We start from the raw sequence: 24,525 nt of genomic DNA on the forward strand, positions 1-24,525 counted from the left end.
TGGAGACTAACTGCGTGATGAGTATTGTAGTTTGTATGTGTGTCGGGTGGCGTAACTATATATATATATACATTTATTTTGGAGGAACCTGATTATATAATAGTTGCAATATAATATAATAGAGATATAATCGTATTATGTTATATTATAATAATTTAATACTAACAGCCCACAAGTAGTAAAGCTGCAGTCTGGAGGTTTTGAAAGATTATTGCTTTTATAAACTGGACAATTGCTAGACTGGACTGATAAACTGATAGACCAGACAATTGCTAGACTGGACTGATAAACTGATAGACTGGACAGTCTTTTTGGGCTGACAGAACCCCCCTTTCCTCTCTCTTACGCCTTTTATTAAGAGCTAATTTTTATTTTCCCATTAGGTGGGTAGAATTTAATAGGAGATTTTTCTTCACGCAGCACCTACCAGTGCTAATGAGTTCGTCTCTATCATTTTCTCTGTCATTTTCTCTCTCCTCCAGAGCTCCTCCTATGTGTTAACCTTGCGGATTGAAGTGAATAAACGCTGTTATTAAGTGAGGACCAAAGCCACCCACATTTTTCAGGCCATAAGCGACGATTACGCCGCTGCACTGGAGCCCACACCTTCCAGTTTCACCGGTGAGGAATTACTTGCTCCGGTTCCACTGGAGAGGTCCGAGTGCCAGCCTTGGCATGGGACCCAAGCCGAGTCACATCCCTCATCTAGTGGTTCCGATCAGGTAGGATGCCTGTCGTCTTGCTGTCACCTGGGCCTGGCCGTCATTAGTGCCCCGTCCTTGAGGTTGGAGGCATCTGTCTCCTTAAGGAGGGTCACAGGCGTAGCTAAACGGTGTAATAGATGAGACGTGGTAACTCAGCAAGGTGAGGCCATCCATCTCAGGAAGAGAGCTCTCCGTAGGGTAAGGAAAGGGGTAGAAAGTTCACACAACCTACATGGACTGAGGTCATCACGTGGTGGTATAGCACTGAGGTGTGTGTGCGCGCGCGCGCGCGTGTGTGTGTGTGTGTGTGTGTGTGTGTGTGTTTTCATTTGTGGTCAAGACAGAAGGAGGAGAAAGTAGCGTTGTCTTGCTGATTTACAGTGTTCGGGGTGGGAGGTCGTGATCGTAACTCAGATTTGTTCGGCTGCCGGAACAATTTGCTACAAAATGAAAAGCAGGACAGAAAGGGTTTGGAATCCGTGATCTGGAATCATTTCTCTCAGTCATGAAGACATTTGTTTATCCACACGCAAGTCAGCGTCTAGGCTCCAGTTTCCACTCTCTGCTCCTCTGATGTACCACTGCAGTTTTTACTGCTCTCCACTGCTGGGAGACCAGAATGAAGCAGCGTTGCTGGAAGGCCCTCCTCTAAAGCTGCTTTGGGGCTGCTGGCCGCTCTTCTCTTTGATGTCCCGTGTCTGTTCGTCCCGTGTGCTGCTCCGCCAGCCATGCCAAGAAGCTCCAGGGCAGGAGCGGCAGACGGCGATGGCCCCCAAGGCCCACGCCCAGCGCACGCCGACGCGTGCACTCACATTTACTTATATGGCATAAAGGGGCATGACAGACACCACTGGTCCCATTGGCAGTGGACAGAGAGGAAACCGGAGACGCAGAGCCTGTCCTCGGGCTGGGTCGAACATGAAATTTCATCCCTGGCCGTGTCTTTTTCTTTCAGCCGGATTGCGGTGTCACGGCAGCATGCCAGGTGCACCAATGCGAAACCTGTCAAAACATCATGCCTTTTTCTCTCTTCTTCAGTCATCAAAGGTATTCCGCTCAGATTCCTTCACAAGATGTTCAACGCATTTTTATTTATATTAGTGAAGGGACAAGCACTCAGTGTGCATTCATTGTTAATTGTAATAAGTAAAATACAATTCATGACAAAATAAGTCATAACGGGCGACAGTGTGAACGCTCAGTGCACTCCAGGTATATAGCAACTGTTCAGTTCACACTTTGTTATATGTTTCACATTCACTTCACTCATCAGGACACCTGGAGACAGCAGGAAGTGCCTGCTGTTGCCCGTGATCCACCTCCGAGCTGGAGGTGATCAAGGACAGCAAGCTCCGCCCACCTAGTGCTCGCCGTGTACAGAGCTCCGCCTCTACACGAGGACAGCGGGCTCCTGTCCTGTTTGCAGCGCAAGCCATGCACTGATTTAATTGAAGTAGGCAGCATGAGGACGAAAGTACACACACACACACACACACACTCACTCGCACACACACACACACACACACACACTCGCACACACACACACACACACACACACACACACACACTCGCACACAAACACACACACACACACACACACATAACATTTTGAGAAACATTCACGGCACTTATAGATGACAGATTCCAATTCAAAGATTACATTCCAAGACTTCTAAAGTCTTAAATTTGGAAACAAATGAATTCCTACCTAGTATCTTAATGAACTCCCAAGTCTCCCTAGTTAGGACCAATGGGTGGCAGGGCTTTTTTTTTTTGCTTTTTTTTTTTTTTAGTTTGGGCAAGCTGACAAAAATGACGGATTGAAATTCCACATCTGTATTTATCACACTCAATAAGCAACCACTCGTGAAAGAGCGGCTGAGAGTGCCGATGTGGGCCGTCCCTGGGTAGACTGGAGAAACCCTTTAATAACAGACTCTAGCTGCCTACAGTGTTGGGGCTTGTTGTTTTGAGTGAAAACAGATGTGGTTTCTTCCCCCCTCCACCGTCCCTCCGTCTTCCTCTTTCTCTCTCACTTTCACTCTCTCTCTCTCTCTCTCTCTCTCTCTCTCTCTCTCTCTCTCACTCTCTCTCTCTCACTCAGTGTTTCTCTCTAGGGAAGATTTCTGTCACAAGGCCCACAATAGTGTCTTTCTCAAACATCCATCCCTCCAGGAGGCCAGATCTGAATAGATCCCCCTTGCTCTTCACACTTTCCAGTGCAGAAAACATAAAAGCACAAACACAAAGGAATCCGCATTTTGGTGTCCTGTCCACCTAGCGGGGAATGTGCTTCTACCCCGGAGCTGGAAGGAAAAGCCACCCTAAAGCAGCTCCATGTCCCTGAGGCCCAATGCCTGGGGCCCGGTCCCGGGGCTCGGTCCCGGGGCTCGGCCCCAAGGCTGGCTGTTCCCATTCGCCAAATTGCACCTGTGCAGTATTTGACACGTCTATAACTGCAAGTTGACATTGGACTCAAACAACACCGTTGATATCTTCACACCTCCGCTCGCAGTCCTGGGCTGTTGTTCGGGGAGGCAATAAGTGCAGACTTGGGGCATTTAAAAGAACAAGGGACGAAAAGACATTTTACAAATCAAAGTGTTGCTGCTCATTTATTTCCCCTTAGCAGTGACAACAGCTCTTAGCAGGAAAAATGCCTCCCCAGCAGGGAACAACAGCAGCACTCGAGGGGGCCACAGTGTCAGATTCTGCGCTGCGATTTGTTTACACAGTGTCTCGGATATCCCCCGAAACCCACTCACCCCAGCCCACGTGACGTGTGTCCTGGGGGGCCCACTAACAGGGCTCCGTCCTCTCCGAGCCCAGCATTTCAATCCGCGTAGGAGCACTCGTACCAATCTTTGTTTATCTCTCCTTCATTCGTTCTTTCTTTCCTCCTTCTTAAGTTCTTCCTGCCGTTCTGCCTGTTCGGCAGTATGTCTGTCCTCCTGCCCGTGCAAGTTTGGGTTCTGTTGCAAGTAGGATGGTGTCTTAACAGAGTTATGCAAAGTGACGTTCTGGGTCTGGGTGCTTAAGGGGGTTCTTCTGCCATTTGATATGAAAATGAATAAAAGGACAACATAACGTTCTCTCTCCCTGCTGATTGCCGCGTCGGTTGAGAACGCGGCGTGTGTTTTAGTTCAGTTGCTGTTGTCTTTCTTCCTCACACACCTCCCTAAGGTGGTGTGTGTTCTGGCTCATCGTCCACACCACCTGGGGGTTGTCACGTCGTTACGCTGTCCTCTTTATAAGCCGGCCTTTGTGTGTACGACCTTGCCGGTCATTGTGTGTTGCACTGGCTTATTTAGTTCTTGTCATTGCACTTTTAAGTTTGGTTTCATTTGCGTTCAGCTCATTGAACATTTACTTGGAGACTGTCAAGTTTCATATATACGTACAAAATATGTTAAAAATGTCCGTAAGATCCAGGCTTCTACGTTGTTTTTTTCTCAACAGGTTGAACGTGAAGTGCAAAAAAAATCTCTCAAACAAATAAACAAAAAAATCTGCAAGACATGTGCACCTAATCTGTAGCCCTTAAAAAAGCCAGAGCTAGAACTGAAATGAAACCAGGGATGCTGGCTCTGTTCTAATAGCATAAGTCCAAAAATAGCAGCCTCTGTATAATACTAAAGTCCATTGACTTGGTACAAGGCATAAAATTCACTGCTCTACACTTCTTTATGAAATTACGGGTGAATTAAAATGGAACTGTCATCTAACATTTTGAAGGAACACAAACTTGGTTTGGAAGGAGTAAACATTAGTAAAAATTACATCCTTCCAATTCCAATTCATTTAAAAGTATTAATATTAAAATATTAGCAACAAAACTATACTTATCACATAATAAACTACCTATCAAGCAATTATCTATACACATCAAACAAGATGCAGTTAACAAATGTAATATAATTCAAATTAAATATTATCACCATCACTTATAATTCTACACAGGATAAGATGTCAAATATCTTGTGCTAAACCGTCAGAGCTTCACACAAGGCCAGCCCACTCACTTCATACCAGAACCCACAACATCACAAGCTCTTCAGCTAGGCACCTCCCTTCATCAGTGTTTCACTGAATTCAGCCCATGATGCCTCCAGAAGGCTCAACTTTGAGGTCTAGCATCCCAGCCCCACCTCCTTCCAAGCGCACTTTCAAAGCACTCTTCAAACGGAAACTCATGCTGGCCTCCCTGGTGTCTAAGGCCGTGTCCGGCCCTGCTGACATCGTTAATTCACGCCCAGTGCCACCAGGCCCATGTGGGCTGGATGCACTATGCCAGCAGCAAGTACAGCGTTAATCTCCTTATATTTATCCACTGCATTGCGCTCACGCAGCCAATCACTTCCTGACCTGTAAAATCCAATCTGGCCTCTCCAGCGATTAAGGCCATACCCAGACCCACTGGTACCGTTCGTGCGTGTTCGGCGCCGCCAGCGACGCATGGATCTTACCTCTTACACCACCAAGCGTTTTCCAACATCCATAATGATGGTGACTAAGGCCTTCAAAAAGTATTTCTATAGCACTTTTTAACCGCTGTTGTCTCGAAACGGCTTTGCAAATGTTTTGTGCTGTTAATTCGTATAAGATATCAAATGAAGCACAGCACCCTCGCTTCTAAAGACATTTCCTTCCTTTTCTCTCATGCCAGAACGATGGACACCTCAGCAGGTCTTTCTTCACCTGGATGTCACTTTTTAGCTCAGCTGTGAGGCAGGGCAGTCTTATTACTGCTGTGGTTAGTGCCTTCACACTGGCGATCACCCCCCCCCACAGATGCCATGGCCGTGGAGATCTGAGTGATGCCTGACATGCCGGCGCTGACCCGATGGCTCTGCCCGAACCATCCCTGCCTCCTGCTTGATTAGATGGCCAGACCAAGGAGCTTTGCTTAACTGCCTCATTTGCAGATTGAAATATTATGCGGTAAATGTACTCTGTTATGGGTACTATTGAGTACTTTTCTGAATTGATGGCTGGTGTAAAAAAAAAAAAATTCCCGCCACTGGTCATTTTCTTCCTTTAAAATGAGATATTCTTCCAGGCATGTACTTGACTTAAATGAACTGTCGGTTTGAAAATATATATAGAAACTGTAGTTTGTATGTACTGTTACGCATAATAAAATCACCTGTGTAAAAGTAGTAAAATCGCTTGTGCAAAATTAGTTCCTGCAGATTTTTTTTTTTTTTTTGCTCAACCATTAAGGAAAATGTGTCACTTTTAATGAGTTTAAAATAAAAACACTTTTTTTTTTTTTTTTTTTTTTTTTTTTAACATTACAGTAAAATAGGTTGAAATTCTGGAAATCAGTGTATCAGTCTATTAGCATATAAATCAGTTTCTGTTCTTGTTCTCTGTACTTTTTCCCCTTTAGGACTGAAACATTATACGGTACAGTATGTAAATGAGTGGGTACCTCCTGCATAGGCAATTTCTTGAGGCTTCATTACAATATTAGATTTTAAGAACTGCAGAGATCTCCACTGTCCCATGTGGTACTCAAAGAGCTTAAAAACACACTTAAAAACACCTTCCGTTGGACATCGGCAGTAATCTGTTTGCTTCGGTTCTTAACTTCTGTATGTGTTCAGAGTATATTCACTGTATGTTTAAATGTAGCCAGAGCCCATAAGAAGGGCCTTATTTAACGTACGTTCCTGTTTGCGTGAGATGCGGACGTGAAGCCCTATTTTTGTAAGGCAAACTCAACAGAAACAACAACAACAACGACAACAACAACAATCCAAGCTTTAGTACCATTGTCCTTGAAGGTGCCCCTGCCATGGGAAAGTCTGGATGTGAACATGGGTCCTGCAACGCTCTCCATAGCTCTGCAGTGGAAGAAAGCCAGGATTTCCCAATTCAGTGAGAATGCGGACTTCTCGACAGATTGATCTGCAACAAGGGACAGTCTATTCTTTAAACAAGAGGAGAAGAAGAAGAAGAAAAAGCAGCACACAGGAACAGTGCGTTTTTGTGCAGACTGAAAGAATCTCATTCGCTCTGTCCTGCACTCGGTATATGGGAGAAGGGAAGAGCTTCTTTCTGAGTGGTAACGGCCATCTGATCAGACCCCTATTTGTCACCGTGACAACTGGCAGCATCCCTTCAGCATCCTTCCATGGAGCCCTTCTACCTAGACCTCCACATGGGTAAGTCCATAACAAGACTTTTCCCTTCAGTAAGTGGGAAATATTCCTTGCATTGTGTTTGGGTATTAGGATCTGGTTGTCTCTATATACATTAAAAGCATCACTGTTTCAGTGGTGCTAAGTGTAGGCACAGGCACAGTTGAGTGATTCATTGCAATTAATTAATTACAGAGCAAATAAATACTGACTAACCATGCCTGATAGGCTTTTAAAATAGAAAGGTATATTTTTACGTTCTCCAGTTGAGCAGACACTAAAGGCATTAGCTACGGTGCATTTGCATTATCATGAAGTTTAAAGGTAGATATGAATCTTGTAACAGTGCAGATCCAGTGAACTAAAGGCTAATGCTGACATCTGCACAATCATATCTCAGTGATAAATGCCCTCTCATATGCGTTTTTGTTTCTTGGGATCCACACGCGTAGCTGCTAATGTAGGGCAGTATTCATCCCATCACTAGAGAAGTGAGTAGCAGTTTAGCGTTTGCTGCAAGGACAGCATGATCCTGACCATTACTTGTGTTGGCTGCGCCGAAAGCCGGAGCTGTTTGGCTCCGTTTCCATACTTAGCCCATGGATTTCATCAGTCAGGACAAAAGAGAGATGGAGAGGGTAGGGGCAGAGAGGGGAATGGGGAAGAAATTGCTAAATTAAATCTAACACATAAATTTACGTCTGACATCGGTTTGGCAGGCTGCGGAGACCTCATACCACTGGGAAGCATTGGTGTGTTTGTCAAGCAGGGCTTTGGAGTATTGATTTTGCAACGGGGCTGGCACACACTGCCGGAATGTAGGCCACTGCTGTTGCAAAAGCCGGAGTGTGTTTTCTGGGGTGGTTGTGAGTCCTCTATCGGCCCTCTTGTGTGTATCTTCACATGCTCTGTCATTACCTCAGCGCATCTGACTGCGCGTGCTGAGTTACTGTTCCACACGGTCACCTTTATTTCACCTACCCTGTTCTTGGGACGATAAACGATTATTATGTTGCCATCAAGGTCATATGCAGGTGTGAGACTGCATGTGAGACCTTTCACTTGGCCTGTATCCATGGAGGGAACAGACCAGATTGAGATGATTGAGACAATGAAGTTGGAGATGGAGATGGAGATGATGATGATGATGATGAGGTGAGGCCTTGGACGTGTTAGCGGTGGGAAGCCACCTGCCACGTGTCACGGTGGTTCAGTCATTCCAACCTCCCATTGGATATGCAGCGAAGCAGAGGCTGCTGGGGGTCGAAGATACTAGTGACTTTGCAATGCATAAAAGCTGAGAGGAGGAAGGGTGTGTGTGGGTGTGTGTGTGTGTGTGTGTGTGTGTGAGTGAAAAGAATATTCATTCAGTGAATATATATCCTGAATTTATGTCCTAAAAACCTTTCACAAAAATATTCAAAGCTTACTTATGATATCCGAGCCTGTGGATATGGCGATTTTTTATGAGTTATATTTTATTGCAGTTAGCCTGTGCTACGCCACTTCAGCAAACTTTTTATCCTACACACCCTTTTTCTTTCACCGTTTCAGTGCACTTCACAGACTTCTAAGCAGCGCCACTGGAAGCAGGAAAAAAAAGGATCACTTCAGGCTCTTGCCCAGGGATCCATCTTCAATGAGACCTCAAAATCTCCCAGTGAGGAAGCGAGCACCCGGGACACACCCTTGGACCCTATCCGTGTATTGACTGTGACTAAGTAATGGAAAAAGAGTCTCAGTCCACCGTACTGCAGCATAGCAGAGTGTTACTCCCCCTTCCTCCTGTGTTGGCCCCTCTTAGCTCCACACCGCCTGTACTGATGTGTGTGTTCTTCTATCTCAGGCCTCTTAAGTTCAGTGCTGCAGGCTCTAGGTTAGTGCTCTACATGGTCTGCTCTACAGGGTCTGCTCTGTAGGGTTAACAAACAACCTTTCTCTAAATAAACATATGCAGATGTTACAGTGAAGCTCCCAATGACAAAAAGTAATGGAGTTATCAAATGTTATGTTTTGATATTGAATGTTAATAGCCCTTTAGAAGCTCAAATTTTTTTAAAGAAAACTTGGTAATAAAAATTATATTATACATTTTTTGACAGAATTTTTAACATAACTAGATACAATAAGATGAATCTTGTAGTTAAGGTACTGTGATTCCTCTTTTGTAAATACATGTATTATGGAATGAATTTTTGTACATGAGATACTGCAGGTTTAGTTCCCTCTGTTTTAGTATTCCCTCAGACAGATGGACCACATTTTCTGTTTTTGGGACAGTGATTCTAATTAGCTCACTTTTACTTTTCCAGTCACTTGGACAAATTATTTAATTAATTAATGCTTAATGGTCATACATAATTATGTATGACCACTAAGTATTAATTAAGTATCAATTAAGTACTAATTAAGCATGAGGAGTGCAGAAAGCAATGACATTTGGAATTTTGATGTGAAAAATGAGCTTTTAAGCAGTTTTGTGAAAGCAATACCTTTAACGACATGCTTCATGTAACGTTGGTGGCTGAGAGAAAGCGAGAGGCAGGGATGCGAAAAAGCTCTCTTTATTATCCATCGGGTTCTCAACGATGGAAGCATTTAACAAAACACACAGTACAGAAGTACTAGTCTTCTCAAGGTAACGCAGTGACTCATCTTGACGTGATGTCGAAGGCCTACTAACGTGCGGCCCCGTCTCCTGGGATCTGTGGGTTTAAATAAGGCAGAAGGTAATTAAGGGACAGGTGCACGTAATCAGTAATCAGGAGGCTGTTAGCAGGGCAGGTAAGGGGTGTGATCCTTAGCAGGAATGGGCGTGTCCTTCCTGCTAGCCGACCGACCAACCATGACACTTCAACTCTAGCAATTCATCCACGTCTCTTTAGCGTGTCTAGTAAACGATAGCTTAGGGTTCTGGCAGCCGTAGGCACATTTTCTTGAAACAGCTTGGTTTTCTGCATTGTTCTACAGTGCTGTTTTACGGAGTCTCATCGACTGGTGCTAAAGAACTGTGCCATAAAAATGTCATGTAATTAACATTACACATGTTCTGGATCTGTGACATAATCGTAACATAAGAGAAGCTTATAAACAATGCAGTTGTTTAGAATTCCTTTTCTAGTTGTTCTTCCAATCTCACCATGACGAGGAACTTTGTCCATATCTTTGACACATTCTCTCTCTCTCTCTCTCTCTCTCTCTGTCTGTTTTCCTCCCCTCTCCACTGACATGTCTCTAGTCTGTTGATTGCCTGAATATGTGACTATAATAGGCTGTGACAACCATCTGCATGCCCTTACTGAAATGAACTGGGAGGAGATCCCACAGCCGACCTACACACCCAGCCACCTACAAGCTCGTGCCAACCTACACACCCAGCCACCTCTACCATGCAGCAGTGCCGCGAAAAACACACATTAACACGTCAGCTGAACTCAGCCAGAGGCGTGGTCTTACTGAGTACTCACAGTGCTGCTCAGAGGTCTGTGGGCCCTGCCTCTCGGGCCTTGTGTTGCTTTATAATGACGCACCGTGTCACATTACCAGCTTTGTTCTTTTTTATGAAAATGGTATTATTTGGTTTATTGATTAAATATTGATTACTGTTGATTTAAGCTTTGGTTTATACAATGTCTTACAGCATTGTTTATACCTTGGAAGTAACCCTGAGTAATTATTACAGTAAGACTTCCAGGCTTCTTACTTAGTTTATGTCAGGAGCTGCCTGTCTAGAGCTGTGAAAACCTGCTGTTGCTCGTGTGCTGGTAAAGGTTTGGTAAATGTCGCTTGCGCTGAGGTAGTATCTTGGCAGTGGTGGACGAATGGAGCCCACGCTCCCGGCCAGGGCTAACGAGCTGGCATGGCTGGCTTTGCTCAACGCGCTCTGCAGATGGCGTCATGTCCAGCATCACCGAGCACACGCGGTACCTGATTTGCAGTGACTTCCAAATGAGGTTTTCTTGATCACACTCCTTTCCCACTGCAGAGCTGAAAACGTTCTCCGGCACGACACAAAGGCTGCGCTGTTTAAACAGAACACAAAATATTCTCCAAGGGAGGGAAAAAAAAAGCAAAAGGACTTCCACTTTCAGCGCAGTTTACAAAGCAAAAGGAAGAGTAACAGTCCATGGCTGCAATGCTGGTTTTATATCACAGTAGAAAAATGGCTGGATGAGTGTGGGTCCATCGTGCCTTGCGGTGGCTCTTCCAGCGTGTCTTGTGGATGTTGGGTTGGCCTAGGCTTCTTATTAAGAGGTTTCCACTCACCATCAAGGGACAGTAGAATTGCTATCTGAAAATATTCAATAACGAAAAAGATCTCCATCTGTCATTTTGTCTAATATGTTCCCTTGATGCACATTTGGTAGTGTTTTCAGTGCAGACATTTTCATATTGATCATTCTGATGTGAAGACGGGCTCTGCTATATTATGATCCTAATGTTTAATATCATATCAGTGATTATTTGGACCTAAAAATGGACCCAGTGGGATGGCCAGCAGCAGACTAAGGAAGCCCTGTCACCGTCTACTTTCAGGTTGGAGTTCAAACCTTTACACTTTTAAAGTGTTGCAGGTGGGTGTACGCGGGGTGTGTGGCTGAATTCGGAAGCTTTTTGATTTCTCACGTTGGTACAAATTTGTCAGTTGATGCAGTTCCATCAGTTTGCATTTTGTACACATTTCCAGGATGAGACTGTCTGACAGTGTTCTCCACAAAACTTACCTTCTCCCGCATCCGCAAAAATATTTTTGATACCAGAAAACAGTCAGTACATTTACACCCGATCATCATTACCAAAATAAAACAAAACAAAGCTGGGTCTCACGGGGATAGGTGACGAAATTTTGTTATCTGGTGACGCTTCATTTAAACCACTCTCATTCATGTCTAAGGTGAAAGCATGTAAGATTATTTCTTAATTAGCGCAATTCTTTGCACAAAAAGCCTGATCTTCACAAAGCCATGAGCCTGGATAAATGGTGCATAGCTGAGAAATGATGAAGCCCATCTGGCAGAATTGCTCAAGCATTGCAAAACTAGACAGAATCTTGTGAAAACAATCATAGTTAGTGTTGGTTGTTTATGTCTACCACAACATGTATTGCTAAATCGAAAGCTTTGAGGTTTCATAAACACGCATGTGTGTTCTCTCACAAATGGTTTGAGGGTGTTTTTACAGCGTGTTTTCAGTTAGTTTGGGATTTTTTTTAAAGAGTCATTTGCTAATGTCTTTAGCATCTTTGTGATGCAATGAACACACACACACACACACACACACACAGACACACACACAAACACAAAATGTTGTTCTCTGTCACTTCCCTTCGAGGGGATGTACATTGTCTGGCTCCACAGCCCACTGAACAGGTGGTAAACCAAGCTGATGTGAAAAGCGGGCCCTTGACTTAGCGATGGGAGGTCCCAGACAGGACTGGGACAACACAGATATGCACGTTGGTCAAAATGCAGCTCATGTGATAAGTCAGAAGTGCACTTATTACTTCATCACCCTGTGCGATCTGGGGACACGTTTCTGAATTTAATCCTTTGTGTGAGGCACAGCACAATCCAAACACAAAAGCAACAGATAGGAAATGGTCCCAAGAGACTGGAGTGTGCTGATCCAAACACACAAATATACACAGACACACAGCCTCCTGCCCGTCCACAGCCGAACACACACCCACATGTGCACAGAGTCGTCAGAAGCTCCAGATGTGGCTCAAGGGTGGAGAACTCTCTGGCCATGATAGACATGAAGCAGCCGGGCACAGCAGGGAGTGGTAAATCTATCCTAACTGCCTGAGATCAATAGCAATAATGGTGACAATCTTGTTTGGCCGTGACCTAACTGAGACAGATGAGTGAAGACAGGGGATTCACTGTACAGGGGTGTGTGTGTGAGCCAGCTCTGAGGAATGGGCCACCCACCTGAACTTTAAACATTTTTAAAGTTCATCAAGGGCTTTTGTTTTGTTTCGCAGTTACCTGTCCCGTAACTCTTTGGGGGGTTGGACAGCTGGGATCGCGCGGCCCTGGCATGTTTTTATGTCACAGTAAACTCTACCTGCTCACTCTGCTTGTGTTGTGTATGAGCTGCATGAGCCGAAGAGGAAGGGGTTAACCGCGTGAAAGCGGTTAATGTGTTTGCATGCTCTATCATCTACATGGCAAAATGATCACTGTTACAAATTAAAATCTGTTTCCATAGCTGCTCTTGAAAAAAGGTTGCGTGGTAGAGGAAGATCGTCAGTCCGTCAGTGAGTGCTTGTGGTAAAGCAGTGAGTGTCTCTTTCTTCGCAGGAGTGAATCATTATCACTAATTAATCCAACAACCGCAGTTTGCTTGGCCCTGGCAGATCCTAGTGACTGTCTGTTTGGTTTGACATCTCAGTGTTACAGCCTTATGGAGTCTCCTGCTGGAATGGCAGCAAGATGGGAGGGAGGGAGGGAGAGAGAGAGAGAGAGAGAGAGAGAGAGAGAGAGAGAGAGAGAGAGAGAGAGAGAGAGAGAGAGAGAGAGAGAGAGAGGCCCAGAGCTCTTCTGCTTGGACAACTGAACACGAAGGATGAGAAGCGTTGGATAACTGACACAGAAGCGTCACTCCAGATACGGCGATACCGTTCTGCTGACCTGTTCCTTTCTCTCCCCTCTGCGGCAGGCTGGATTCTGCCAACAGAAAGGCGCTGTTTGCTGTTCTAGACCCGTTCTGTCTGTCTTCCATTAGAGAGGCTCGATGCGCGCTCAGAGGAAATGAGGCGCCCTAAAAAACAAAATAAAATAAAACCGAGAACTTAAACTTGCGGTCTGACGCAAGGCTTTGTGACAGTGTCAGGAGATGAAAGAAAAGAAAGGAACCCAAACTGACAGCTTTCATTCTTGGACATGGATGATACAGTCCCTTTCAGACTTGCACATGACAAACGGCCACGTCAGTCCTACCACGTAGCACATCTCTGCTTTCCCGCGTGCTGTCGTCAGTGCATGCTGTGGGCCACAGATGGAGGCCGTGCTGTGGGCCTACACACTTTACGGCTTTGCAGTGCGTTTTAAAATGGCATAATGAAAAAAAAAACCCAAAAAAACCAAAAAGGAAATGCACGTGTGGTCACACACCACAGACGCGTGAATTTCAGTTTGGTTGCCACGTTAACTTGTGCAGTAGTGCATTAATATGCTCAGAACACAGACCTAATATCTTTCATTTGTTTAAACGTTGCCAGGCAAATTGCCACAAAAACAGTGCCATCGTGGTAACCAGTCCGTGGAGGCTTAGTCAAGGATTGCGTGTGCATGAGAGCATGCCCGGGTATCACCGTGCTCTCCATTCCCTGGGCCCCTGGCTCCTTGTCTCCTAGCCATACCCCAGTGCCAGTGGCAGTGGAAAAGGCGGGACATTCGAGAAGGTCTTATAGAGTTCCGCCCCAGCTCTCTCAGGTGAGCCGCACACTAGATCTGTTTACTGCGCAGACAGCTGCCACGATGGAAATGATCCCTAGCTTTAAAGCTTAGTCCCATGTTACACACACACACACACACACACACACACACACACACACTGAGGTCGGGGCTGTAAACTCCCAGCTGAGGGGTCAGACAGAGGTCCTGCAGCTGGGTTTCTCTGCTCAGGTAGGGAGGGGACTCGGAGAAAAGCAGGCAGGTTGACGGGCAGCGGAGGGCTTCGGCTAGAGCATCCCAGCCGGCTTATTTTCTCCATCTCCAGTGCCCACGTCTCCACAGTGAGACGTCCCTGACCTCTCCCTCTTAGGCCGCTCTCTGCTCCTTCCATGAATCCAGCAGGGCGTGCCCGCGCAGTCTGCCACAGCCACTCGTCCCGATGCAAGCTGGCAGTCTGATGTTGCCCGTGTCTGATCGCACGGCGAAGCAGGGAATGTGCAGGGAAGACGACTTCATAAAGACGTCTCTCTCTGGTCTGCGGGTTTAGTGTTTCACCGAGAGAGGTTCAGAGTGAGAACTTTAGAAGCAAAGAGGGAGCCGAGTTTCACAAGGGAATAAAAGTTACTGAAGGGGAGTGTGCTTTTCAGTTTTAGCGAGTTTAAGCACTTTCCGCAGAGCCTGTTCAGAGCAGAATCAGAAACACAAGCATCAGGTTAAAGAACTGAGACTAGTGTTCTTAAAAAGGGTGTGTGTGTTTGTGAGTGTATTCTATTAAAGGCTGTGTTTTGCAGTTGAAGAAGAAACTTCCTACTGAAAAAGTCATTGTGCTGTGAGAATGGATAAGACAGGAGCAAGTAGAGAACTTACTGCAGAAAGCTCCTACTTCAGCTTACCGCATGAGTAGTGACCGTGTTGAGCAAGAGAATGCAAACAGCATATAAAGGAGCCTTACGCGTGGAAGCAGAATTACAGAGGCAGTGAGATTAGTCATATTAAGTTGAGTGTGTTACCGTTAGCGGCTCTGCTGTAAAACAGCATTGATGATCAACACTTTGACATGTGAGTTTTCAAAACAGTGCAACACATGTCAACAGAGTTGTTCCAGAACTACTCAAATGCTTTAATGTCACATGAAATACTCAAATGTCACAAGAAACCACAGTTGAAAGTGTAGGTCGAACCTGGACCCATAGCACAGGCAGAGAGAATCACTGGCGTCTGCAGGAATTGATAGATGCTTAACAGTATAGTTAAAACCACAAAACTACGGCCTCAGAAAGTTACCACAGAACTGAGTCAGCCCCAATTCACACTGCTAAAGAAGTTGAAGGGCGGTTTTCGTGAACGGCAGGAATATGTGAGATGGCTTCTATGACTTCCTCAGTCACGAGATCTAAACTTCTTTGGACCTCCTGTTCTAGAGTGCAGAGCATACATCACACTACCGTCATCCCTTAAAGAAAGCCAGAAGTTTTTCTTCCTGAAGAGCAGTTTTGTGTTCACACACTCCACGCACAGTATCGTAGCATTTTGAGAAGTACAAAGGTTAACTTACTGTGTGTTAGTTGCTTGTTAATATACTGTTAGCTGTGTCCATTCATTTGTCCACATTATGTCCATATGAGGACACCTCAGAACACCTCTGAATTATTTTAAATACAATATCAGCTCATAAACCCTCCAGAATAAAGCTGAATATACACATCTAAAGCTGATTTCTGTGATTTCGTCTGTCCTATTTTTCTCAGTTAGCTGAATTACATAATAATGCAGGCAATGTGTCTTCTCGATCACCGTGTCTATTCTCGCCTCATCTCGTTAGGATGTTGCAGTGACCTCGCGTTGCATAAATACTTGTTCAACATCATGGCGCTCCTATTCAGCTGATAGTGTAACTGTAACTCTACCTGGGAGGCCTGCCCACCACACACACACACACACACACACACACACACACACACACACACACACACACACACACACACACACACACACACACACACACACACACACACACCAGGCACCCAGCCACGTAACCATACCCAAGCTCGCGTGGCCATTATTGATGGCAGAGTAACTGTTACAGATACAAACCAATTACTCAGTCGTGAAATTTTGATGAGGCTCTCCACAAATACGCTGCCACACTTCTCCGCTTCCCCATGGGGCTGCCGGCTCACTTTCACCAGCCCGCCGGCCCACTCCGGGGCTCACACTCCGTCCTGCGAAATGGGAGGTGCAAACGACAGCAGGCCTTCTCGGGCCGCGTAGGGGGGGAGACGGGCCTGTCAGTTCAAAAGGTAAAAAAGTCACGGGGCGAGCGCCTTGGCCCCTCCGCGGCTCTCGCAAATCTGGCGATCCAGTAAAGCGATATGGTGGCATGAAGCGAGGGGGAAGAGCACGGGAGGAAGAGGAGTTGCGTGTGCCACCTCGGCTTACGAGGAAAAAGAGGGAAATACGACAGGCTGCCATCTTTCTCACCACTGCTGCTAGTGACAGAAAGGAAGGCATGTGTGAGTGAGTCAGTGGAGAACAGGAACTTCCTGTCACACTCACACACACACACACTTACTGCAACATATTTCAAACATGTGCCACTAATGTGAGACTGTGGGTGTGTGGCCATGGTTTGTGATTTTGTCGAGATGAGTGTTGAAGGGGAAGGTGCCACTGTTAAGCAGTAATGGCAGAATAAGGTCTCCACATGGTGGATCACTGGAAGTTGCGATGTTGGCGTGTGACACGACATATTATATATGTACTTGGTATGATTCATTACAGTCTAGATCAACTGTATGTAGTCTATGCATTTAATACAGCAGTTAGAGAAATGCAGTGTTTTATTATCGCGTGATGTTTGTCTGTAGAATGGGAAACTTGCTGCTCCTGTGAAGATTTGCAAGGTCCGTGTTTTTTGAGCCGCATCTGCCAGTCGTCATTAAGTCCGTGCCTGCAATGTGACAGCGGCGATCACATCCTTTAGCATCTGATGAGAAAAAGGAAGCAGACCCTTCCTAAGCAGGAAGGATGTGCCTGGTGCACGTCCTCTCTGCTCCGTCGGCAGCCAGAGGCCGCCCAGAAACCCAGCGACACTGCTAGCAATTTCACTAATGAAACAGTACGTCTTTCTGCTTTTAAAGCCATAGCACGATGACATTCTGTGTAACGTCTTGTTTTCAGATATATGAAAACTAAAGTGGGGGTGGGGGAGCTTAATATTGTTCTTAAGAATGGTCTTCTGGGTTCAGGTTTGCCTCTTAAAGCCGAGAGCTCTTGTAGCTGTTATGACTGCTATGTCTCCTGTCTCTTGTGCTTCTATGTCGTCTGCCTCTCCCTCCCATGCCCCATACTTTCCAGAGTTCCCCAGTACTGTCCAACTCACCAGCTTTCCCATGAAGTGGGACTTTTACGATTAAAGGCCAAGGTGTCCCTGTAGTGCCGCCTGGTCCCCAGCGGCATGAGCTCGGATGGCTGTGGTGCACAAGTTCCACAGGGGAGCAGAGAGTCTGGGTGACATTTATGGAGATTTATGGGTCTCCCCCAGGCTCTAATTGCCTCCTTCCCAGTGGGCAGTCCTGGTAGGATCCATAGGAGCACCAGCCACCTATCAGCCCCGTGATTGGCTGGAGCAGGTGGGCCTGCGCATCGTTTACATCAGGGGGTTATGGAGACAAATGGTGACCCTGGAGTCTTCTTGCAGGGAGCTGGTGTTCCTCAACTTGGCCTTCAGACTCCGGACGGAGGGGCAGCACACTGGCCCAGGAGATGTACCCAGATTCCCAGTGGGAGCAGGTGAACTGAGCTATGGAAGGCTTGTACCAGTTAAACATGTGGTACATAAATAAGAGCTATCCATTTCTAGGTGCTTCTAGTGTAAACATGGAAGGCATAATTTAGTTATTAGACAATTTGTTTGCACCCAGGTCTGAAATACCTTATTGCCGAGTAGCCTTGAATGTTTCTTTTTCTCCCTGTTTTAAGTGACATGGCACATCATTCGTTGTGTAAAATTCTAAAGAAAATACTTACACAATAAAACTATGTAGGATGTTTTTCACCCATGTTGAAATTTTGCAGTTAACTCTGTAGTGCCTTCAAAATATTCGTCTGTCCTCATGAGATTAAAGAAGCAACGCCGTCTGAGACATCTGCAGCTATAATATTGACATATCATCCATTTGCTTTTTTTAAAATCAGAATTCTTTTTTTTCTTTCTTAATTCTCTTTGGATCAGAGAGGAGAAAATCGTTTTTTCTTCTAACCTAATGTTGGCCTTGAATGTTGTCAAGTGTTGAACACTAACCCCATTCTTTATGAACAGTGGTTCAAAGTAAAACCCTTTTCTGTGAGTTTTAAATTTTAGTGAGTTTTATATTTTATGTCAAATGCTGTAGAACATTTCTCATATATCCTTAGCTAAGGTACACACTGAGAGTGCCTCAGCTACTCCTACACAAATTAAATGTATTAAAATGTATTAAAATGACATAATCACAATGAAATTAACTAAATAAATAAAAAATGAAACCCGAACCCAGCCAGGAGTTTCATAGTTCAAATGGGGTTAGCATTGGATCTAAAACTGTGTCTTCTCTGTGTTCAAGAGAAGTTTTAAAAGAAAGAAAAATGCAGACTTTTGAGGATCTTGGAGGCAAGTTAATAATAAGAGCTTGTAATTTTTGTTCAGCAGAGATGAGTCTAAAATAGGCTACCCGAGCCTGTAAGTGCAGTAATGACTGGATACGGCTTGTCTGTTCATATTGGATATGCATAACTGTGCGTATTTTCATTACTGTGCGTTTCCTTCATTATTCCTAAGAATAATGCAGAAATGAAGCAGAGGCTCTGAATGGCTTGCTGGGATGGCCTCAAAAAACAGAATTCTAACCAGCAAGATAATAACTTAACCAGGAGTATAGTGTGATCTTCTGTTGACAGTAAAGTATTGTGCATGGGACAATGGCTAATACTGGTCTTAGTCCTTTTAGCAGATTCACCAGTTTAGTCTAACCAAACCTAGAAATTATTTCTACCATATGTTGAAATAAAATGTAAAAACTGATTATTTTTTAAGCTCTCTTTTTAAAAAACTTTGTAGCTTGGAATCCTTATGAAAAAAAAAGAACCAGTTCCCTCTAGAGTTCAGTCTGTGGGATGTGGGTGAATGTTTTGATGGAAAATATTTTGAGGATATTTAGTCAAATATTTGATGCTGTTGAAAAGGGGAATGGAGAGTGGAAAGAATCAGACGTCATATTCATAATCATGAGTCAGAGTGCTGCTTTCGGAGGAAGGGCCGAGGTGGCCTCGCCGATGTCAGACACGTGGGCGCCAAAAGGAGAGTAGGAGAGTGAATATTAGATACTAAGGATGACTCACAGATACGAACTCTGCTCAGAAACACTCAGTTGTTACAGAAACAGAGAGAAAAAAATTTAGAAAGAGAATGAAAAAGAAGAACAAAGGAAAATCTCAAGAGTTACGGAACCGTTTTGGAAAAGAGAAGATTGGCAAAGCTGTTTTCCAGTGTTTTGAAAGGCTTGTTCTGAATCGTTCAGAATGAGCTGCAAACACCATCTGCCTAATCTGGGCCTCTGAATTTGATATGAGCTCGATAAGCGAGACCTCGAGCTCTGCCCAGCATCTGACCACTGAATACACATAACCCAAGACTAATCTGCTAAATGCAGACTTTTGATTTCAGGACTGCTACAGTGAGCCTTCTTTATGAAAACACCAAACATCAAGGGCTGCAAACCACTATTATATGTGGACATTATCTCAGGTGACATCTTGTAATGGTTGGAGGAAGATAAATGCCATTAAAACTAGCCACAGTTGTCTTTTTTGTTCTGCTTTTGACAAAGATATCATCAATCACAGGCTGAGAGAAACCTTTGGCTAATTTCCCAGAGTTCCAGTAATAACCTACAGAAATGTTTTCTTTTGCAGCTGAACTAAAGGAAAGAAAATACATTTTTATTCGAAAAGTAGCTAGTGCAAAATCTTAAAAGCTAGTTGCACCATATATTTTTTAATCTAAACGCACCTATTTGTCGTGCTCCCTAGCCCAAACTCCAACTCCCAGCATTCATCTGTTGCCTCCTATCATGTCACTCCTTCTGGACGCACCAATCATCACACTCATCAGATCTGCGTCCCCATATTACTGATCATTCTTGCCTGTGTCTCGTTAGTTCTGTCTATTCATACCTATCCAGTTCTCTGTCTTCTTTGCGAAGTATTGGCACGTCATGTACGTGCGTGCCGAGTGTTATCTCTGTCTGTCTTTGGGTTATCGTTTCTGCCTTGTCGCTAACCTGCTTTGTTTGTTGCTCTATCGGACCGCTATCTGGATACTAACCTCTGTTTGTTATATCACCCCGAACCCGCACTGTGTGCTTACAAATAATAGCAAAGCTATTTTTCACATCTGCGAGCGTCTGTCTCAGATCTGGTTAGTGACACTGTTCAAAATTGTAATTGTTTGAAGTAAAACAGTCCTGTACCACAAACCTACAAAAAGATAACAGGAATACAGCATGCAGACGTTAATTCTGAGGAGTGTCTATGTACAGACCGGGTTTCAGAGGCAACATGTCACGTTATTGACTGCGATATGGAGGGCCACTTCTCTTACCTTGTTCACCTCCCACCACCTGCTACCAACATTTTACACTCCACTACCTTAACTGAAACCTCCCTTTCTTCCTCCTCAACACCACAAGCAAAAAAAGAGAAAAGAACCGGTTTTAAATAAATTGATGTCTTTCTAACTCAGTTGCCCTCTGCCTAGACCCAGATATTCAGGGCAGCGTAAGGCAGGAGAGTAAAAATAGCGTCGGCTTTATATTTCATATCGACAAAACAGAGAGAGTGGGGAGCTAGTTAGCTAAGCAGCGCTGCTGCAGTAATGGGTTGAATTAGACTGTCACTCGGTATGCTCAAGAGTCCTTTTCAGTCCACCGCAGTGTGAAAAATATTAGTATCACACAGGAAATCTTCCGTGTGTGGACTGTTTTTTGACAAAGATCTGATATCCATTTCTCTGTGCCTCTTTTCTGCTTTCTCTCAGGCCAACAGCTTTGCCCGTGTCTACATTATTCATTATTCTGCATTTATATGAAACAGAAACCTAATTCAGCCTTAAGGCATTCATGTACACACTACAACAAGCACAAATGAAAGTACATTTGCTCATTTTCATCATAGCAAAGTTTGGAACGTGCAAAAGTAGCCAAAAATACATAAAGATTAAGGATGTTTTGATTACCCAAACATCCTTAATTGTTCACCAAATTGAAAGCTCTGAAACAATAAATTTCATTTTTCTTACACAAAATCAATAAAGTGAGTCTATTCTGAAAGTCTAGGAACCTACACAAAAATGAAACTAATTGCCTATTACTGTGTTGCCGAGGAAAGCCTCAGCCTTCAGCACATTAAACCGATGCATGGCTTACACCTCAAACACCTGCAGGAAGTTCTGACCACAGATGCTCAGATAACACAATAGATTAAGCATATGACATGAGAGCATATAATTCAGATCTTAACAATCACACGTCACATGCCATAATGTTCCATAAAATAACTAGAATCGTTTAACGGGACGAGACCAACAGAATCGTGTAGGTGATGGCAAAACCGCAAATCCGGGAACAGATTCTTTGAGAAATCTGCATTACATTCTGTCATTCGCATGCTCTGACAAAGTTTTGGACACAGAAATGGCTGTAGTTCTGCTGGCTTCCTCCCGCATTAAGGAGGTGGCACCGTGGTGCTGCATTCTCTGCGAGCTGTGTCTGAAGCTCCACACCCACAAGTGCAGCTTTCTGTGGTGCTGTGTATTTCGGATCCCCTCTCTACATTTACATTTACATTTATGGCATTTAGCTCTCTACTCGTCACAATCTGGTGATGTATCGCAAACGGCCTCTGAGGGAGAGACTTGTAAAATAAAAGCAAAAAACAAACAAACAAAAAAAAACCCCAAAAACCATAGTGACCTTATAAGTTCCTTTTAACCTTTAACTCTGAGTGCAGTCATGGATAGAAAAGGACGGCCAGATTATTAAGGACCTCTTTGCACTAATCACTTGTATTGTAAATGTATTGTATTGTATTGTTTTTGTTTTGTGTGTTTTATATATCTATACATGCAATACCTGTAAATTACTGCCGTCCTCTAAACGTCATGCATCAGGTGGTTTGTACCAGTAATATGTATGCTAGTATGCTGCGCGAGTGGGAACCACGGGTAGATTGCAACACCCAGAGTGAAACCCAGGTGGAAATGCACCTCTGTAGATGTACTGACGAGAAATTCGCTACCATTGCCAGACAGAAAGTGTGGCTGAGCACCGAGAGGTGTGCGTTTCATTCTCCCGTGTTTGATTCAAAAGGAGAGGAGACAATGGGCACAGACTTTCATACTGTGGTTGTGGCGAACCTGAACCCCGTCTCCTACTCAGACGGTACCATTCAAAATGAAGGGGCGCGTCAAAACAGTGCAAGTGAGCCCTGTGTGAAAGTAAAAACAATAATAAATGATTGTTAGACCTTCATCCCGGCTGTTTCTCCTCGGAGACTGTTTATTTGTGCGCCCGCATGGTTTCTGGCTCTCTCTTGGCGCTCACAGGTGTTCGGTACCCAAGCCAAATGCTACTCTGCTTACCCCCAGACCGCTGCTGAGCTTTATTGTGATTTGGAAAGAAAAGGCGTCCTCTACCTTTGCCCGTGTGGCTTACCTAGCAATCGAGCAGCTTGCCTTACCATAGAAAACAGGAAGTTGGCCAGCCATGTCGTTAGACTGTCTCATCTGCTCTTTGCTGAAAATATGTGTATGGAAATGCCACAAGAATGCACAAAGGTCAAAAGTGTTTACAGGTACCAACTTGTGTGCTTGTGGTGCAGTCTCGGCTCAAATGGTGTAAAGGTGACTTTCATAGTGTGCTGCAATAGTCCCACCAACAACAAAAGGTTAATGGCCTGCTACTGTATTGTTTGATATAAAATTATTCTGTGTGAAAAAAAAAACCCCAAACAAACCCAGAATGATTTTTGGGTCCTGGATGCCAAAGCAAGGTGTGATGCGGTGGTGGGGTAGAGGGGGCGGTTTGAGTCATCACGTCGAACGAAAGACAGAATTAGTTCACGTTGCTGTCTGCTGGATGAATTGTTTGTCTCACTTTACGGGGAGGGTGAAGTGAAACCACTGCATGCAGCATTCGTATTAATGTGGTGCAACACACGATTCTCCAGCCTCTCACTTGCTGATCACGGCCAACCTGTAGTAACACTTACAACATCCAACACACCCACGCCCAGGAGGTGCTGACAGTGCACTGTTTCAGAGGACCTGCATTGTTTCAGAGGACCATTTATTATAAGACAGCAAGATAAATAGAGGAAGGAAAAGCTGAAAATGCTTGAGAGAAAATGTTAAGCTGTTTAAAGTCGTATTTTTTTTGGACAAGCCGACAGATGCATTCGTCATGATATTATTATGAGCAGAAGACTCATGCACAGGGGCAGGGGTATGTCAAGCAGACAAGTGAATGTCAGTTGTGGTTGGCGTTTAGGAATAGGCCATCATCATCCTCATCATCTTCTTCATCAGTAATCGAGTCCCACTTTAACCTTAAAAGCTGCGGCGTTCTGCTTACCTGGCGCACACCAAACTCCACGTGGCTGCAGCTTTCTTAGGCACTCCAAGCAACGTGAGGAGTTTCCCAGCTCACGCGGAGAGACTGAATCTCCCACATAGTCACCAGTGCACTGGGATCAGGCAGTATAGCACACCAGCGTTTTTCTGTCCGAGACAACTTTATATATCGAAAATAAATATGCTAGGTCGAGAATGACTGTTCCCCTTTCGCAGTCACGATGGTTACTCCAGATCAACACGTATGCAAAAGAAACTTTATAGGACACTGGCGTCTCGCAATGTGCAAATGTCACTGTTACACATCGTCCGCATTCCCAGCCTCAGTGGCAGCGCCAGGCTGCGTGGCACGGTTTGCTCGGTCTGAGCACTGCTGCAGTTTTCCTCTGCCCACTCCCTGATGAGTTGTAGCTGTAAACCAGTTTCCAGTTCACACTAAGTGACAGTTCAGTATAGGAGCCAGAGTCAGGTTTGCTGCGCTCAAGGCAAAGCAAGGTACGTTAAATTTGAAAAAAAAAAAACTCAGCTCACCGGCCACGTGCACATCTTGTTCACATTGTATTTTTAATTTTAATTTTACTTTTTGTCAGCACAGCATGTGACAAGAA

General features: G+C 44.6%; 1 protein-coding gene across 2 annotated transcripts in view; it reads left to right on the top strand.

Annotated features, from left to right (window-relative positions):
* The first annotated feature begins 6,616 nt into the window (after positions 1–6,616).
* rxraa (retinoid X receptor, alpha a) overlaps positions 6,617–24,525 on the top strand; it is a 109,907-nt gene continuing 91,998 nt past the window's right edge. Inside the window, exon 1 of one of the 2 annotated variants that reach the window (XM_081720261.1) lies at positions 6,617–6,874. In XM_081720261.1, coding sequence (XP_081576387.1) covers positions 6,844–6,874 — 31 coding nt within the window. In that variant the 5' untranslated portion in view covers positions 6,617–6,843. The remainder of the gene's footprint in view (positions 6,875–24,525) is intronic. The other variant, XM_081720262.1, reaches the window with a different exon arrangement.

Source organism: Electrophorus electricus, chromosome 8 (genome assembly GCF_041902795.1).
Source record: "Electrophorus electricus isolate QZ-2024a chromosome 8, ASM4190279v1, whole genome shotgun sequence".
NCBI classification, from domain to species: Eukaryota; Metazoa; Chordata; class Actinopteri; order Gymnotiformes; family Gymnotidae; genus Electrophorus; species Electrophorus electricus.